General features: G+C 43.3%; 1 protein-coding gene across 5 annotated transcripts in view; it reads left to right on the top strand.

Annotated features, from left to right (window-relative positions):
• Positions 1 to 2,396: 2,396 nt before the first annotated feature.
• Positions 2,397 to 20,137, top strand: part of KIF1B (kinesin family member 1B) — a 121,088-nt gene continuing 103,347 nt past the window's right edge. Inside the window, exons 1-2 of one of the 5 annotated variants that reach the window (XM_087820120.1) lie at positions 2,397 to 2,421; positions 16,291 to 16,471. In XM_087820120.1, the coding sequence (XP_087676246.1) occupies positions 16,366 to 16,471 (106 nt within the window). In that variant the 5' untranslated portion in view covers positions 2,397 to 2,421; positions 16,291 to 16,365. Of the gene's footprint in view, positions 2,422 to 10,728; positions 11,225 to 16,290; positions 16,472 to 20,137 lie in introns of those variants that run through there. The other 4 variants (XM_016214596.2, XM_016214592.2, XM_016214593.2 and 1 more) reach the window with 4 other exon arrangements.

Here is a 20,137-nt window from a genome sequence, read left to right as displayed (position 1 = left end):
CTGTACAAAACCTGTCATCTGAGAAACTCAATGGCTCTGCTTGCTGAGTGACTTCACCTGTCGGCGGGGCCAAGGCCAGTGTAGAGCAGGCTGCTTTGGCCTTGAAGCCCAGAGCAGCCTTACCCGTTCTCTCCGTGTGCCTTCGCGGTGATTACCTTCACTACTTTAGATTCTTTTTAGTTTGAGCGCCATGGAAAGCTCAAACATCAACTCCCATGCCCGCTTGTGTAACTCTCCATGGTGCTTATCACAGTACTCACGCAAAGACTTCAAGCTGGGAAAACGCTGGTGTCTGTGATGAACCCATGAGCTTCTGTTGAGTAACCACCTACAGTTTCATTTTTGTCTTGGCCTCCAGGAAGCTAAGAGCCGACTTTTGTGCTCAGTGGTAGCGCATTCCCTTGACTCTGTTTTTTCTGTTATTTTTGTTGATGAGAGAGAGAGAGAAACATTGACGGTTGGTTGCCTCCCGCATGTACCCCGACTAGGATTGAATCCAAAACCTGGGTATGTGCCCTGACTGGGAGTTGAACCAGCAACCTTTTTGGTGCACGGGATGACACTCCAACAGGCTGAGCCACACCCACCAGGGCTCGACTCTGTTTTTTTAATATTATTTTTCTTCCTGCATACTCCCCTCATTCATACAGCCTTCCCACATACAGCCTTTTTTACCACATTACTACTCCTATTTTAATGCTATGCGGTTATATTGTTTCTATTCTGCAGTGTGAGCTATGTCAGATCTGTACAGGTGGAGTTTCAATTCTCAATAAAATGAGAAATGTTCAATAACCGTTGACTGGGTGCAGACTTTAAGTCGGGGTGGAGATTTTTCCAAAATCATGAGGGTAGAAAATTATTTTTGATGTTTTAGTGTCTGTGCCAACGATGTTCAACCTTTTTTCATCTCGTGGCACACGTAAATTACTAAAAATTCTGCGATGCACCAAAAAAAATAATAATAAAAAAATAAATAAAAATAAAATTTTTTTTTTTTTGCTGACTCGACCAAAAAAGTAGGTATAATTTTAATTCACTCCCATTGGACGGCTATTGCTGTGCCGGCTGCTGTCATTGTTCTACTTGACACTCGGGGAACAGAGGCCCGCGCCCCAATGCAAGCGTCCTGAAGTCGAGGGGGGACGTGCGCGCGTCGGGTTTATTGTCAGTTTCGGCCAGTGCATAACAAAGCCTTTCCCAGCCGAAATACAACAGCGGGGCTCGGCACGGTGACTGCACCGGCTGCCGCGCAATGTCCTGTTTTATTAAGGTCGTAACTCGGCCGACGGGGAACAGCTGCGGGCTGTTTCTTTCCAGCCGAACCGAAATCTGATCTGTAAAAGCCGCTCCCGGGGCGCTCCCGTGTTCTCCGGGTTTCTGGATCCCAGCTGCGCCCCGTCAAGGGCACGGCCCGCGGGGCGCTCGGCCCGTTCTCGGGGGCCGGGAAGCGCTCGGCCCCTGCGCCCTCGGCCCCTCCGTCCCGGGCGCGCTCCGTCCGCGGCCCCCGGAGCCCGGTTCTGCGCCGCCCGTTCCGCCTTCGCTCCCAAGGTGGCGTGTGGGAGGCGCTGGGATCCGCCCGCACAAAGGCGGGGACGCTTTCTGCGGGAGAAGACGCCCGTCCCTTCGCGTGTCTCGGCGCCGACTGCCCCGCGCTGCGCGGCTGCAACGCGGGAGACTCCCCGAAAGGACAATGGTTCCACACCCGACCGCCTCCCCCACGCATCCCGGCGGCCCCGCAGGCGTCTGCCCGCCCCCCCTCCAGTCCTGCCCCGCCCCACATCGCCAAGCTTTGTCCCCTTACAAGGCGGACCATCCGGTTGGCCAGGCGCCCCTGCCGCCGACTAACGCCCTTCGGGGGTCACTGGGGAGGGGACTGGACGCGCCGGCTTCGCTCACCCCGCGCCCCCGCACAAGCGCCGGCGTTTAGACCACCAGGGGGCGCACCGGCGTCTCTGCAGCCCCTCACCGCAGCCCTCCCTTCAGCTCTCTCTGCGATTGGCCGGCCGCCTCGAGTTCTGCGCTCTGATTGGCCGCTGTCGCGTCAGTCGCGGGCGACGGGGCGGGCCGAGGTGACGCACGGCGGCCGGGCTCGGGGCGGTGTCCCGCGCTGGCGGCTGCGGGCGGAGCTCTGAGGGGACCGACGCGGGGCAGTCGGACGGCGGCGGTCTGGGAGGCGCCCCGCGAGTAGGAGCCGCTCCGCAGCCGCCACCGCCGGACCGTCGCTGCGCCCCGGCCTCCCCCACTCCCACCCTCCGTGGCCCGCGATGCGGGACCGGGCCGCTGCGTGATGGGGCTGCGAGGAGGTGCCCTGCGGCTCGCGGCGGCCGCTGCTCGCGCTGAGGAGCGTCGGTGCTCGGTTCCCCGCGCCCCCGCGCGCCGCGGCGCCTGCTGACCCAGCCGGCCCGCAGCACGGCTGAGGTGAGAGGGGCGGCGGTTGGCTCTGCGGCCGCGGGGCTCGGGGGGGCCCGTCTCGGGGGGAGGGGCGGCCGGGCAGGGGGTCCGGGCGGTGACCGAGCGGATAAAGGCGGGGCGGGAGCGGCGGGCACTGAGGGGGCTGCCCCGCCGGGGCACCGGGAGGAGGGGGCAGCCTCGCCCTCGGGGAGCGGGGGACTCCGCGGGGCCAGCAGCGAGCCCCAGGCTTGGGTCCAGCGGCCTGCTGGGTCCCCGCAGTGCCCCGCACCAGCCCTCCGTTTCCCCCCCGGCTGCCAGGCTCCGGCCGTGCCCGGCGGTCAGCGGGCCCGCCGCCGCCCGCCCGTCCCCCCCCCGTTCCCCCCCCGCGGCTCTCCGCGCGCATTGCAGCCCTGTGGCGACGGCGCTGCTCGGTTCCGAAGCCGCCCTTTCTTATCGCCCCCATCCCCTCTCCCCCATTGTGATTGGCATCGGAGCCCGGGCGAGGAATGTGGCTGTGCCCTTTCTCCAGATGGAGGCAGGAAGGGGCACCGGGTGGCCGGGGGAAGCCGATGGCGCAAGGATTGGAGAGGGGAGCACGGCTGGAGGGAGGAAGGGAGGGAGGGAGGGGGCTTGCTGGAGGCTGGCCAGGGAGGCGGCCGGTGTGGTCTCGGCGCTCGCTGCCCGGGAATCACTCTGGCAGCCATATTGGGAGGATGATCTGACAAATCCTTTAGGAGCCAAGTCCCGTTGCCGAAGGCACCGAGTGACAGCCCTGGCAGCTCTCAGGGAGACTAGCCCTGCCAGGAGCCAGGCTGTGGGGGGTTGGGAGGCCGCTCCGGCGAGCTAGTCATTGTTCGGGCAACGCACAGCATTCCGGGCCCTCACACCAGACCCGAACCCCCAAATCCCTGCCTCTCCTTGGCGGGTTGCTAACTGAGCTCCCCAGGTAAAGTGTCTCCCAGATTCCCTCGTCGTCCGGGTGCAAAACCGAGTTCCTCTGTCCGCGGGCCGTGGGCGCTGCGCTGCAGGCGGAGGCCCGACGCCGCCGTGCGGAGCGTGCGCTCGGCAGATGCGCGGGGGGCCGGGGCGCGCGCACCGGCGCGGAGGCCTCGCACGTTGCGGCGGATGGAGACGTTCGCACCGGGGCTCGCGGCGCAGCGACTGAGTCTACGGGGTGTCGTGACCCCGGGAGGGGCTGGCGGCGGCGGCGGCGTTCCTGAGGGCGCAGGCTGTCGTCCTTGTGGCACCTGGAGGTAGCTGAAATCAGAGTGTCCACGGGTCCCTCGCTGGCTGTCCTAGGCTGCCGCCCCGCCGGACGTGCCGCTTTGTGTCACGGTCGTGGAGGGGTCTGTAGGGGCGTAACGGAAGGTGCGGCGATTGGATTTGAGCAGCTCTCAAGAAGGGAAATCGTGGTGGATATTTCCTTGAAAGGCCGGTCGGCTTTAGCTTGGTCATAACACAGCCTTAGCCCCGGGTTCTTTAAGAAGCGAGGCGATGCTTTCTGATGAACTTGGCGTGGCTGTGGGTGATGGGGGACGGGGAGTCGACGTGCTGGTTGAGGATGGAGACTGCGCACGTGTTGGCGTCGTGCAGCGGCCTGGAACTGACGCCGCCGGAATCCAGCGGGACCCTGCGACCGCCTATCTGCCTCTTCCCGCCTCCCCGCTGCGGACGCCCTGGCGGGGGGCGTGCGGCCTTCTTTGTGGCCTTGGCTTTCCTACGGACTCCATTCGTTGGTTGATGAATACATTCCTGTAACTTCTTAAGTTGAAACGTGAAAATTCTTCAGTTTTCTAAGAAAAGTTACAACCCTTTATTTTTTGTTATTAAGCTTTCCTTTTAAAACTTGGTTGAATCAAAAATGGCTTCAGCAGAAACTAGCGGTTTTTTTGTATAACATTATTAATGGGAGAGAAGTACAGAATATCTATTTTAAAATTCCATGCCCCAATTCAGAAACACTTCAAAGTTTTAAAATTTTACAGTTACTTTATTAGTTTAAAAAAAAAAAATCTGAAAAATTGTGGTTAAATATAATTTCAGCATTTGGTGAAATCAGACCTGATTGTGGATCTGATTTGGAGGCAAGATTTTGCAAATCTGTGCAGCTCCGCCCAGATGAATGATTTTCCAAAATTTATCCAATTAAGTGCAGCATTCAAGGCTTAGGACAGACTGTGTTTGCTTTTCAAGACCAGCTATGAATGCAGTTTTCCTTATTATTCGCTTTCCTCTTTCCCACTTTGAATTTTTGCAGGGAATAAACTCCCAGGAAGAGTGCCAACAGTGTCCCCACAGCCAAAGCTTCCTAGCCCACTTGCCTGCTATGGTCTTGTCCTAGGTACAAAGTAAAGGACAACAGTGGACCCCTGCCTTCTTTTTGTGACGGCTTCCCAGGCTGCTAATCACAGCAGGCTTTTCCCAGGCGTGAGCATATCCCTTTGGTCTTGTAAACTGTTATATTTTCACAAGGCTCTGAAATAAAAAGTATAGCATGTCTACTTCATGTAGTTCTCTTTGAAAAATGGCCTTGTTGGAACAGATACTGGTGAATTTCTGGAGTCCACAAAAGGATGTGAATAAATATAAATACATATGGAACTTTTTTCCGTGTATCTTATTAGTACAGAAGGTAAATGAAACAGATGTGACCGTGGTAGCAAAAACCTGCAGAAAGGTTCCTTGGATCCATCTCTGACGTTTTGGTTGATGTTCCAGTGATTCATTTATGCTCACTTTTATGACGTTCATTACTAATTAATTGAGAGTGCATACAGGGATTTAATTCTTTACCTTCAAGGAACTTAGTTTTTTATCATTCACAAAGATATGGTAAGATAAGGTCATTTCACCTCTTTTCTATTTTCATACAATTGAGTGTGCTTCTGCCTGTGCCATGGTGGTTTCCATGATTATCAGTCAGAGCCCTTCTCCCATATAATACTTATTATCTAATACTCACGTGGTACTTTTATGGTTTTTGTGTATATGTTTTAATTTACGAGATTGTAAATGATGGATTTTTAAAATAAAATGTTTTAATAATACCACATTGTTTACACCAGAGCATATCATTCAGCTATGCCATCCTCTACCATTGCTCTATTTGATGACTTTGAAACTTGACTCAGTTCTTCTGTCCATCTGAATTTCTGACATCATCCCAGCAGATGTCAGTGACTGTGTAAAAAATAACAACAATAATGAGCTTACTCATACCAGGCTCTTTCTGTATGCCAGGCTCTTTTCTAAGCACTTTACACTTATTCACTAGTTTTATCCTTACAACAACCATATGAGATAGATACTATTGTACCCATTTTGCAGATGACGAAACCGAAACAAAGGCTAAGTGACTTCCTCAGGTCACTAGAAGTAGTAAGTAACCACTATGCTGAGCATACTTTGTAACTACCACTAACCATAAAATTCCTTGACTTCAGCTCAAGCAGTTGCTGGCTTCATTCTGTTCCAGTAACTCAGTGTTGTGGCCACATCTTCTAACACGTCTTCACCCTCAGATCTACTAAAGATTTCACATTTGCCGTGTGATCTTAAACTCTGATAATTTGCAGCTCTCACTTTTGTATTCTCTTTTTGTGCATTCCCCCAACCTGTCTCCTGGACCACTGGCCTCTTCCAGATTTTATTTCTTCGTCTTCCTTCTCTGGACTGTGACTGCTGGGGTGCATTGCTTCAGCTGTTTTCTTGCTATGCAGTTCTTAATTATTCTTCAAGACCCACCATGCAGGTGCCAGCCTTGCATCAATTCTACCGTCTATACATACCCTCCATTTATACTCTGTGTCATGGAGAAACTTCACGCAGTACTGGCATTAATGCCACCATTAATGTGTAGTCTTAGGTCTCCCCTGAGTCTGTCTTTGATATCTTTTCAAGCAGTTCTCTTCAGCCCTGCCCCCTGTTGTCCATAGTGGCTTTTCTAAAATCTTGATCACTTCACTCAAGCCTCTCCACTGCTCCCTTACCTGCTGCCTCATAGGGAAAAAAGACATGAACTCCCTCAGCTTCCTCTCTCTCTGCTTACAGATTTCTCTGCCTCCTTTCTTATTCTCCTTCCTCCAGTGTTAGAAGAAAGGCTACCCTCCCTGACTTCAGCTAACCCCTTGGCCTGTGTCCTGGAGATCACTGCCCTCTACTTTTAGGGACTTAATGTATCGGTTACTCCCCTTTCCCCTTGGACTGTTTCCCCACAGTTCCTTGAGTACAGCAGGTACATTCCCACCTTAGGGCTTTTGCTCTGACTCTTTCTTCTGCTTGGAACACTCTTCCCTGAAATGTGCTTGGCTAACCCTTCACTTCTGCAGGTCTTACACCTCAACAGGCCTACCCTGCCCTCCTTTATGCAGCGGCACCGCACTCCTCCACACTGCACTCCAGATCTCCTTGACTTGGCTGTACTTCACTTCCCTCATGATGCTTACTATCACTAACATTCTGTTATCTTAATGTCCCCTCTCCCCCTACTAGTATGTAAGTTTATCCATGGCAAGGATATTAATCTGTTTTGTGCATTAATTTATCTCAGACCGCTGGAACTGCCTGACACATGGTTGGCGCCTAATAAATAGCTGTTGAATAAAGTATAGAAGCATGCAAGTCTTTCTTATTTAAAAAAAAAGGAATGGGGGGCGAGAAATCCCTCTTTTGCTCCTAATTGTCTCTCTCCTGCCCCTCATGGCCAGGTTCTAGAAGCAGCAAGGATACTTGCATTTCTACTTCCTTGCCTCCAAATTGTTCCTCAAACCACCACAGACATGCTCCACTTCAGTGACGCTGCTTTTGCTTAGGTTTCCAGACCTTTATTGCTGAGAACAGGGGGCACCCCTCACCCTTTGCAGTATTAAAAGTATTGCTCACTTCACTCCTCCTTGGTAGAACTTTCACCTGCTGGTGTTTTGTTGGGGCTAGTTTCAGTCTCTTGGGCCTGCTTTTCTGGCCACTCACATGGCTGTCAAATTCATTCAACACAAATTTTTGTATAACTGTATTTGTATTAAAGTCTATTTGTTTTTAGGAGCCAGAATTTTGAGTACATACCATATTTCCAATGTTAAATAGCAGAATAAGCTATTAGAGGAAAGTTTTCTTTATTATTACTATCATTTTTTTGTTAATCCTCACATGAGGATATTTTTTCCATTGCTCTTTAGAGAGCGGAAGGGAGGGAGGGAGGAGAAAGGGGGAAAAAACAACAACACATCGATGTGAGAGGCACATCGGCTGGTTGCCTTTGGCACATGCCCTGACCGGTCTGGGGTGGGGAGTGAACCCGCAACCCAGGTATGTGCCCTTGACTGGGAATCGAACCTGCGACCCTTTGGTGCAAGGACCAGTGCTCCAACTGCTGAGCCACACTGGCCAGGGCAATTTTTCTTTATTTATAATTTATACCACTTACTACTTCTAAAAAGGATTTGAGCAGCTTACTGTAAATACTATATATACAATGAGGCTGTTAAAATATGGAAAAGAAACAAAAATCTCTGTAACAGGAGGAAAAAGTAAATATATACAAACTGCAGCAATTTGTATAATATGGTTGTTATAATTTAGTTGTGAAACTTTTGGAATGCAAGGTAAAAGGGAAAGATAACTTACATAATTTTCATTTTGGTAAAAGAAGCCTAATGGTTTGTCAAGAGAAACTTTTTTCTGATAACTTTTTTCTGTTCTAAAGACATTCTAAAAGAAAAGTTAGAGTCATCTTGATACAAGGATATACATACTAAGGGTTTCCAACAGGTCATTAAGTAAAAGGAACAAATGTTCTTTAAAGACCTTTTTTAAAAAAGTAATACACCTGCTTTCCAAATTGAGAAAATACAGCATTAAAATGTAACTAAAGTGTTTTCTGTGAAGGATATGACTAAGTGGTTCAGGTGTGTAATTTTATATAAAGATAAATCTGAATATCCCAGCAGAAACTCATTATTTAACCCTGGTGAGAGAGCCTAGAGTACTTGTATTCTGTGTTGTCACCTAAACGAAAACATACCTATTAAACTTTGGGTACCGGTTTATCCTGTTGCAAGATTGACAGGTTGTTGACACATAGAAGAGTCTGACCTGCATACTTGCCCAGATAGATAGGTGTAGTCAGGGGCAGATTTCAGAAAGATTCTTGACTCATACCAGATTGTGGTTCATTTTAGCCTGGAGTAGATGTTATCCACTTTGACAATAGAAGAACTTCTGTGTTGGAATTTGAATAGCAGAGTTCCCAGCGGATCTGCCAAAATAAAATTATAGGATGTAGCTTCAGATATTAGAACGAATTAGCTATCCAAACTTTGAGAGAAAAGAAAAAAATGAAAAAAATCACTCTTACTTAGAATAGTTTATTTTAAGCCCTGGGAGCTATTGTTTTCTTGCACACCTTTTGGTTTATGAGGATAAAATAATGTCATTGGTGAAAAGGAGGATCCTTTCTTAATTGAAGTGGCAGGAGGACATGTGTCTAATAAATCCAAAAATTGTATCAGGTTATTTTACATGGTAATTAAAACAGTTGGGGAGCCTGACTGAACTAGTTTAGCCCCATTTGAGACTGAAAATCTATCAGGAGACTCTTCCTGTGCAGTCTGATTCTTGGCATTGGGTTGGAATGCAGAAAGGAGCTTTTCTAACATGTGATCCATTTTGGGCTTTCATAGCTTGGCTCATAGCTGATTTTTATGTATAGAGTCAGAAACCAAGAACAGACAGGTAATTCATATAAAGAAATAAGTTCTTAGATTTTGAAAGGGACCATTTTATCAGTATAGCCATGGTCAGTGACACAGTATTGGATCTGAAAACCCGCTTGGGCTCAACTGATGTGGCTCAGTGGTTGAGCATCGCCCTATGAACCAGGAGGTCACGGTTCGATTCCCGGTCAGGGCACATGCCCGGGTTCCAGGCTCTGTCCCCAGTAGGGAGTGTGCAGCAGGCAGCCCATCCGTGATTCTCCCTCATCGTTGATGTTTCTCCGCCCCCCCCTTTCTGAAATCAATAAGAGCATTTAAAAAAAATCTTTTTTAAAAACCTGCTTGGTCTTCATGGAAATTATTAGATGGTGAGATGCAAAACTTATAATAACAAGGAAATATTCATAGCATCTCAAAATGGGCTCACTAGCTACATACTTTTGGGTATACTTCATTCTTTAAAGTGTAATTCAGTGAAAAAGATTATCTTTTAAATAGGCTACTTGTTGATATTGTAAATTTGCTGCTGTGTAGCAAATTGTGTGAGTATTGATTTTAAAGACTATTTCTTGGTTAAATTTTATTTTCACTTCTGACAAACATGTCCTGAGTAAAGTATCGGGTCTGAGAGTTAAGCAAGCTGCTGACTGCATCATAGGGCAGAGTGAAGTAAATAGAAAATGAGGGGCAACAGTGTTTCAGGGAGCAAGAGAAAGAAGGTAAGACTTTGGGGTCAGAAGGGGGGGCATGGAGGAATGCGTGATTAATGTTTCCTGCCGCATGGTGACCTTCGACCTTGTCCTCAAAAGATACGAGCTTATCATAGGTTAAGAAGGGAGCTGGCCCCCGGAATTGCGTGTTTGGTGTAAGAGGGTGCAGGTGGAGAGAGCTGAAAGTGGGTGGGGAAACTAAGGCTGGGAAGGAGGTTGAATTGTGGAGCCCCTGAAACCATGTGTGTTCCGAGGCTGTGGAAGCCAGTTGAAAGTGTTTAAGGACATGAGCTGACCTGCTTTAGGAATATAGCCCTGGCTGTTTTCTAGAGAACAGGGTTTACAAAAACCAACCAACCAAACTAGTATCATTTTGTTCTTTTTATTCACTTTGCTGAAAGGCCAGTTTGGGCTTAGTCTCCTCCTAGGTTCCGAATAATCCAGGGCACCTCTGAGAACCAGTGGGAATCGCACAAGATGAAAATTAAGCAGTTGGGCAAATTTAGAAAAATTAAAATGAATTGGACCTAAGCATTTTTATTTGTATTAAATGTTTATCCCTTTATTGTTAGTGAATGTGTCTGGACTTTTTGCTCCATCCCATTTTCCAGAGGCTTCTAATTGTATGTCATAAGGAGGGAAAACTGGTTAGAGGAAGTCTAGAACTGAGGCTGCGGAAACGATTCCGAGCACGTATGCTTGCCTTTCATACCTGTCTGCCTTTCATTTTTCAAAACTCGGAAAATGGATTTTTCTTGTTTTCCTATAACTTCTTTAAAGAGTTGGTACTTATTGTTTTGATTTCAGATGTATATAATTGATCATTTTTAAAAAAGAATCAGAGCGTTTTGAGGCTGTGATGCCTCAATGGACATGTGTATTAAAAGAGATACTGTTTACAGTGGTGGGGAAGTAACAGTAACACTTTCAATTGTCCACTTAACTGCTGTTTCCTATTACTGTATAAAAATGTAACTCACTGGGAGATGGTTGCAGTTTTACCACAGGAGAGTTAAATCAGAAGAAAATATGTATTCTTGTTCAGGTTGTTTGGGGAAAATAATTTTAAAATGTACGTATCACTTCCAAGAAAGAATGACTATTAGATTTTTAAATTAGGAAGAAATATGAAATATATCTTATCCTTTTTCCTGTCCCTATTTTGAACTTCTAAACAATTTTTCTTTATTTTAAAAAAATATTTCTATTGATTTTTAGAGGGAGAGGGAGAGAGAAAGAGAAACATCAGTGTGAGAGCGGATTTGAGAGGGAAACATCATTGGCTGCCTCCTGCACGCCCTTTACCCGGGATTGAGCCCTGCAACCTGGGCACGTGCCCTGACTGGGAATTGAACCAGCAACCTTTTGGCACACGGGATGGCACCAACCAACTGAACCACACGGGCCAGGGTGGGGAACAACTTTTTTTGTTATTAATACAATTCAAACATCACTCTGTTGACATACAGTAACTAGGAATTCAACTAAAGTATTTTAACTGTTATATTCAAGACCCTGTGATGTGGAGGATTGGAAACAAGATTTAAGACTCTGTTTTTGTTGTCATGGAACTTAAAATCTACAGTAGAGATAAGAAAAATAAGTTATTCTGCCCTAGGTAGGATCAGTGAATTGAAAAACATGAAATGAAGCAGCATTGGCATTTGGTTTGAGGAGTGCGGAGAATCTATGAAGGCTTTAGAGATGTAGCATATGAGAAGGTCCCAGAAAAATAGATTGGATTTGGAGAAGAATGGGAGAGGAGGAAGCGCACAGTGGGTGGAGGGAGTGTTGGAACAAACGCATGGGGACAGAAAAACACGAGGTGCTTTCAGGAAGCCCTCTGGGACGTGGTGGTTAAAGAATGCGGATGGAAGACAGTGTTTTGTGGGCTAGTAAAAACAGGTGGTTTATGTTGCAGAACACATTGAATGCACTGCAGGGAATTTTCTCGTTGCTTGGTAGACAGTAGAGAAGCTTTGAGGATTTTCACGTGAATAATTATATGAACAGACCTGTACTTCAGGAAGGTGAATCTAGCAATATTGTGTGGTATGGATGGTGTCAGTGAACACAGCAATATTGTGTAGGATGGTTGGGTAGGAGGAAGAAAGAAAGCGGTTAAGGAGGTTAACAGCCTTGGGTGAGAAGTATTGGAGCCCTAAAAGGATAGTGGTGGTAGAAATAGAGATTTCATTTTCATAGGCAGAAGCCGTGGAATTTGACAGTTGAGTGGATAGATAGAGGCAGCAGGCTGTTTGAGCTGTGTGGAAACAATGGTGAGAGCATGAAAAGAAATAGAAAAGATGGAAGAGCCTGTGGTGTGCAGGGGAGGTGGAGAGATACTTTGACTTCAGTTGTGTTAAGCTGAATAAAATGCTGGCGGATAGCTAGGTAGAGGAGTCAAACAGTATATTGAGAAGTGTATGTATGGGGACATTCGATATTACAGATGTTAGTGTTTTGCTTCCTAGTTGCATAGTACTTCAAATACATAGTACTTTATATCTAAAACCCAGCAAGGAGGTTTGAACCTTTGTTGTCTGTTGGCATGTCAGTCAGCAGCATTCAACATTTTGGTAGGCCATGGACAGAACACAAAAGAAAGTTTTGTTTTTTAAATTTAAATATCTACAATATTCTATAATTGTTGACATTTTGGCAAACTTGTTTCTTCTGTCTTCCCCTAACAAATTCCTTAATATCATCTGATACCCAGTCTATGTCCAGACTTCTATGATTATATAAAAAAAGTCTTTTTACAGATTTTCTTGATTAAAAAATCATTGCATTTGGTTAATAACTAATGTGAGTCTCTTACCCAAGGATATTTTTTCCATTGCTTTTCAGAGAGAGTGGAAAGGCGGGGCGGGAGAGAGAAACATCGATGTGAGAGAGAGACATTGATTGGTTTCCTCTCAAACAGGCCCCGACCAGGGTCAGGGATTAAGCCTGCAACTGAGGCACATGCCCTTGGCTGGAATTGAATCTAGGACCCTTCAGTCCACAGGCAGATGCTCTCACAACTGAGCCAAACCGGCCATGGCAACATGAGTGTCTTTTATTATTCCCCCATTTATTTGAAGGAACTGGGTGACTTGACCTGTAGATTTGGCTGATTGCACCTTTTAGTTGTCACTTGAATTGTTTCTTTGCTTCCTATATGTCCTGTAAACGTAGTTAGATCTGAAGCTTGATTCTATTCAGTATTTTTTTAAGGACATGGGATAAGAATACTTAATAGGTGATGCTGGTTTTCTGTTGTAGCACATCTGGATGCATAGACCATCTAGGTGTGTCCCACTTTCAGCGATGCTCAGTTTGATTCAGATGTTGTCACCTAATTCATTCACTGTAATGTTCGCACATCAACCAAACTGTCATCTAAGGCTTTTTAGCAGCTAGTGATGATTGTTGCAGAGAGCCTTTGTATCAGTAGGGTTGAAAAATGGTGACGTTCTAATTCTGTCATTTCTTCTGCATTTATTACCTGGAATTTTTCTGTAAAGAAGAAATTGCCCACATTGATTCTTCGGCTACACTGGAATATAGTTTATACAGTATATACAGATCAGATATGTGCTCAGTTCTTTTGTTTTATTTCCCAGTCTTCAGAATAATTAGGTTTTTGAAAATATCATTATGAACTCATGAATTTATATATTTGACGTTTTTCAGTCCATTTGCAGTATATATGTATGCATATATATATATGTATGTGTGTATTTTTATATACTAATTATCCCATCTTTGGCCAGTAGGAGCCCCTTTAAGTTGGCATCTGTGTCCTTTTGTCATGACCTTACTCATCTTTGACAGGTTTGTTGCTTGTGATCACACCAACAGGGTCCAGGATCATCTTGAAATTTCTTGTCCAGACTTCAAAATAACCATTTTTTCAAGAAGCCCAAGTTCAAAGAGGTTTTTGAGAGAACAGGATTTTTACTTTGGGAAGCTATTAAAGAACAATACAAGATAGAATGCAGTCATGTAAAATGATAGCAGTGCTCTCACAGTGTGTTCGGGGCTATAAATGCTGCAGGAAATACCAGTGATTCCTGGAACGCTTGGGTAGTCATTTTGGAAGAGGTAAGACTAGAGCTGGGTTATCAAATAGAGGAGAAAATGAAAATTCATATGCCCATTGTAGAGGAGAAATTGTTAGGAGGTGTGAAAGAACATGTGGGTGGGATGGTGAAGGAGCTTGACTAGAACACAGAGTACCTTGACTTTGGTCTTGATTTTGTACGCACTGGGGAATGAGAGGAAGTTCTTGAGTTTGGCAGTGAAACTGAAAGTCATGCTTTGGAAAGGGTAATATTGCAGTGGGGTTAACCAGTTGCATAAAGCAGGGTTCTCTGCTGGAGATTTGCAACGTACTTTCGTGAAATTAAACAAACAATCCATACCTGGGGCCTGTCTTAAAACTGTCCAATACCAGAAGTGTTTAGGCTCATTTGCCTTTTTAAAAATTAAATTAATTGGGGTAACATTGGTTAATAATATCATATAAATTTCAGGTATACAACTTTATAATACATTTGTATACTTCATTGTATGTTCACCACCCAAAGTCTAGTTTCCTTCCATTACTGTGATTCTGTTCTGTCAACCCTAAAAGCTCAAATATCAGTTCTGTTATTCCAAGTATGCTAGGCATGAGGTAGTAAGGACAAACATTGGGATAATGGCAGTGGGAATGAGAGGAAGGAAGGGATAGGAAAATGCAAATTTGTTTTTAAGGTTTTCATATGGCATTTCATTAATAATGTTAATACTAATAAAAGAATTCAAAGAGAAGGAAACAGATGACTTTAAGATTTATGGTATGGGGCCAGATCCAAATAGGAAGATTGGCAGAGATTGCTAGTTTGGGGGGTGCTATGCTGAGTGTTGAGAGGATGGCTATGTATCGAAGTGAACTTGGGGATGAGATGTGTTCTTTCTTTTTCTGAGTGCTTCATTCATTCTCTCTTGGCAAAGTACTGTCCTCAGCTCTCTATCGGCATGCTGTATTGATTGGGAGGGTTAAAAATGCTAAGCTTTCATTTTAAAAATGTGATCACAATAAATGATCACATTTTGATATATTAAAAAAGAACTATCTGTTTAATGTAAAATAAAATGGGAAAGGGATTGGAAAACCATTGCAACAAATATAAAAAGACTAATGTCAATAATTGTAATCATTGAAACAAAAACAAAAAAGTCAGTAAACCGGGCAAAGGACTTGAACAGACAATTTTTACAACTGGTAAATGTAATTCATTAATTCATTCTTTCAACAACCACTGAGTTCTTGCGTCAGGTACGGTTCCAAGTGCTAGCAAACAAGATCTCTGAACATTCTGGTGGTGGTGTTGAGAGAGACGGACAGTAGACATGTTTCAAAGAACAGGACTTTTAAAAAGTGATAATGCTATTGAGAAAATAAGATCGGTAATGAAGTAGAGGGTAGCTTTTGGTTTTATATTTATTTATTTGGTCATACCTGCTCTTGTGGAAAACATTTGTAGTTGTGCAACTGGAGGTTATCATTCCTAATTATGTGGGGGAAAATTGGTCAGATTTAAGTTCTGTTGGGATTCCCTGATAATTGGACTCAAAAGTATTTTTCTTCTTTTGTTTTTTCTTTTGGTTGATTCTTGAAGATGTTTATATAATGGATAGAGAACAGATTGAGATCTGTTTTTTCTTGTGGAAATTTTCTCGTGGGTTCTTTTCACAGAATAGTGTTTGTTTTGTTCAGTTGGGAGGGAAGCTCATTCCTCTGAAAAATGTTCACATTTTTTCCTGTGGCTTCATTCAGTAGTAAAATGTAGTGATTTGATTCTGTCATGAGTCAGTGGCACATCAGAGGGTAGAACCTTGGTCTCTTAGAATCTTCTCTGCTTGTTGTACAGGGTGATTCATGAGGGGCAAATGAGATACATATGAAAGGGTTCATCCAAGTTAAAGAAATCTCTGAATACAAAGACGTGAAAAGAGCTAGCCATAGAACTCTGCTCTTTGCTGTTTAATTATACACCATATAGCTGAGTGTTTCAAGCTGTAATTAAAATATAGAAAACTTAGTGCATTTCTTTAAAATAATGTCATTTTTGCAGGTGGGAATTTACTTGTGTAAGGAACTCTAACAAATAAATGTTTGTGTTTTTCATCTGTTACTGAATATTGATTTGAAAAAACAGAGCAAGATAAATGCCTATTACTTTGCAGTTATATATATTTTTATTACTAAGTTTAGGGACTTTTTAGGCGTGGTAAAGAAATAATGGAGTAGGAAAACAAATTTCAGTCTTAATTTTCTAATTGGTAATTTACTGTTGAGAATATAAGATATACAGGGAAGAAATTGAATGAGGTTTTTAGAAATGGAAACAAATAGTCCTAAGATACAAGATAGTAACTCTTATGCTCAAGTAGCCCAAGCTTTAATTCTGACAGCCTTCTATGGAATTTTTTTCTTTTTAAAGGAAACTTGAACATAACTTCAAAAGAAGATTTAATTCTTTATTTCTGGACTGTAATTATATAACAAGACCGTCAGAATGTCAGGAGCCTCAGTGAAGGTGGCTGTTCGTGTGCGGCCCTTTAATTCTCGAGAGACCAGCAAAGAATCCAAGTGCATCATTCAGATGCAAGGCAACTCGACTAGTAAGTACACTTTCTTTTCTTTCAGTTATATCTCATTTTTCTATTCCTCCTCTTTTCCCTTCTTGCCGTGATCAGAATAAATGAACATTTTGGTATTACCACTTTGAACTTTACTATTTTGAGTGATCCATTGAATGCTTTCCCCCTGTAATATTTTCTGTAGCAAATTTAAATATGGACTATTTGGTTCTTTGCAATTGAGAAATCTGTGTAGGACTAACCTAATTTAGCTAGTGTTATTAAGTTGAAATCTTAGTAGTAATAAAGGTATAAGCAGTGATTTTTACTAAATGATGACATGAAATATACCTGTTGAGGCACCAAGGTTATTTTTCTTTCTTGATTTTAAATAGCACTTGAGCTTGCCAAGATAGTCTTAAGCTCCTACAATAGTTCTTTGAATTGAATAACAGATACAGCTATAGCATATAAATTATTAGTCATTGCTAATAATTATTGCATAAATTAATTGCTAAACATAAATTATTGCTAAAATTATTAGTCATTGCTTCCCAGTGTGTTTCTCTGTATAATTGCTTAGGTGAAAAATGGCTTAAGCTGATTTCTTTTGTACTTGTGTTAATAATTACTTGATATGGGGATGTAGGCAAATTATTACTGAAAATAGTGGTAGATTCTGTCATCTTAAAACCTATAGCTTTGTGATAAAGCAGAAGAATTGTAGGTCTTTCAGACACAAGTTAATGCTGAATAGTTGGGAAAACATTCCGATTTCGTCTGTTTGTGGGCCATTTGCTGCATTCTGTGTAAAGGATTCTACCAGTGAGAAATCAGTTTATATACAGTGTGCTTAAGGTATACAATGTGATGTTTTTATATATGTATACACTGTAAAATGATTACCAAAATCAAACTAATTAACATATCACCTATCATAGTTACCTTTTTAGGTGTATATGGTGAGAACACCTGAGAGCTTCTCTTAGCAAATTTTAAGTATACAATACATTATTATTATTATTATTAATTTTAATTTTTTTACAATACATTAACTGTCGTCGTTATGCTGCATATTAGATCGCCAGAACTTATTCATCTTATAACTGAAAGTTTTTGCCATTTGAGCAATATCTTCCCTCCCCCCACCCCAGCCTCTGGTAACCACCATTCTATTCTCTGTTACTATAAGCTGTGCATTTTTGTTTGTTTTTTGATTCCTCATATACAGCTTTGAACTTTCTATTGCTTACTCACTTCTCTGAACTTGATAAATAGGACTTGTAACAATCTATCTTTTAAATTTTTAATTTTTTTAATCCTCTCCCAAGGATATTTTGTCCATTGCTTTTTCGAGAGAGTAGAAGGGGGGGAGAGAGAGAGAGAGAGAGAGAGAGGAAGGGAGAGAGAGAGAAACATTGACGTGAGAGAGAGACATCGATTGGTTGCCTCCTACATGTGCTCTGACTGGGGCCGGGATCGAACCTGCAGCTGAGGTACATGCCCTTGGCCAGAATCAAACAGGGGACCCCTAGTCTGTGGACTGACGCTCTAATTGCTGAGCCAAACCGACTAGGGCCTTACTGGAAACTTTTTAAGTAGAAAATGGGTATTAAAAGGCCATATCCATGCCCAGCTGGTGTGGCTCAGTGGTTGAGCATCAACCTATGAACCAGGAGGTCATGGTTCGCTTCCCAGTCAGGGCACATGCCTGGTTGCAGGCTGGATCCCCAGTGGGGGGCGTGCAGGAGGCAGCCGATCAGTGACTCTCATCATTAATGCCCCTTTCTCTCTCCCCTTCTCCCTTCCTTTCTCTGAAATCAATTGAAAAAAAAAAAGCCATATCCATGAAATGTAAAGGTCAATTTACCGTATAATAAAAGTAAATAGAAAAATTTTATTAGTCTAAGTAGTGATACTAATGTTTTTTCTCGATTACAAATCATTTTAGAATGCCCCCATCTTCAGTTGGTTATAAGGTTATTTTCCTTGTCAAGGTCAAAGGTCAAGTAGCATCATCTTCTTTTTAATCCTCAACTGAGGATATGTTTATTGATTTTTAGAGAGATGAAGAGAGAGAAACATCAATGTGAAAGGGAAACATCAGTGAGTTGCTACCATATGGCCCGACTAAGAGATTATAGATGGCTAATAACAAAAGGTGTTAGATCTCATTGTTTTTAAGATACATACTTTTTTTTTTAAATTCTCACCCAAGGGTATTTTTCCATTGATTTTTAGAGAGAGTGGAAGGGAGGAAGGAGGGGGAAAGAGAGAGAGAGACATCAATGTAAGAGCGACACATCCCCAGTCAGGGCTGGGGATGGAGCCTGCGCTGAGGCCCATGCCCGTGATGACTGGGAATCGAGCCCGAGACCCTTCAGTCTGAGGACCGATGCTCTAACCACTGAGGAAACCGGCCAGGCCACATAGCTCTCTTTTTTACCTTATTTTGATTATGTAAAAAATAATGTCAGTTTAGTGGGAAAAAGTAAAATTACCCAAATACATAATATTCATTCTGGATGAAGGATTTCAGATCTTTTCACTTGGGGTAGATAGCAAGCTGAAGAAGAAAATACGATTTCTGGTTTACGATTTTTGATGTATTACCTTTTTAGGATAGGGTCATAAAATTTAGAATTTGTGAGGATATAAGTTTAAATCACCCATTCTTGGTTATATCCCTCCAAAAACCTCTCTAGGATTACTGAAAATATTGGTATGCCTTTTGATAAAATATTAAAGAAGAAATGCCTGGTTTTTATTAAAAGTGATTAATAATTTGGTTAAAGTCAGCTGGATGTATTGCACTAGTCCTATGAAAACCAACCTGTGGACCACCTTAAACACAGTGCTAACCTGCCAATGATTTTTCCATCATATTTTGTCCAAAACTTTACTAGACCACAGGCTAGTGGTTTTGCTCTGCCTTGCCCTTTCTGTATTTCCTTTCCTCTTTTGAGAGTCTAATGTGTGTCTGTAGGGATTACAGAGTTGTATGAACCACGGGGTCCTTCCCTTAAGGAGTTTTTAGTTTGTGTGGTTGGAGAGACAAGACATACTAAAGCAACCTCAATACGAAGTAAAAATGGTCAAAGTGATAATTGCCATAAAAAAGGGTTTTAAGAAAAATGCAGATGTGAGTTTGGCAAAAGGCACATGTAAGATTCATAGATGATAGGGCATTTCAGCTAGACCTTGAGGAATAAGTAGATTTTAAACTAAACATCCAGTATGTTTGGGGAAAATTTCAGAATTGTAGCTTATTAGAACTTATATGTTATATGACTAGATATTGGTATTCCTGACCCTCCTCTGGCCATAACAGATTGCCTCTCACACGTAAACGTTCAGCAGGAAAAATTTGACTTTTAAATTAGCATTAGTCTACTCTACTGAAACAAAACTCCTCATTAGCTGAATCAGCCTTGGAAAAAGTAGGGCTGGTTTTCTAGCTAAATACTTACTTTGTTATGGCTCGGGGCTTGGGGTAATTTTGGTTCCTTTGAAAGGAGTTTGTTCTTGGAAAGCTAGTTATCTAATTGTATCAGAGACTTTTTCCTCTAGGATTTTTGGTGTTTTTGGTTTTCTACTAATATTTTCTATTTCTGTTTTTTATATTATATGGCAATGTATTAGTAATTTGACTAATACGTAATCCAAATAATTTTTTAAGTGAGCTACTTGCTATGTTTAGAAAGTATT

The sequence above is a fragment of the Miniopterus natalensis genome, chromosome 9 (genome assembly GCF_054644295.1).
Source record: "Miniopterus natalensis isolate mMinNat1 chromosome 9, mMinNat1.hap1, whole genome shotgun sequence".
Taxonomy (NCBI): domain Eukaryota; kingdom Metazoa; phylum Chordata; class Mammalia; order Chiroptera; family Miniopteridae; genus Miniopterus; species Miniopterus natalensis.
The sequence above is the reverse complement of the archived record's forward strand: the minus strand, read 5'-3'. Positions and strand labels throughout refer to the sequence as shown.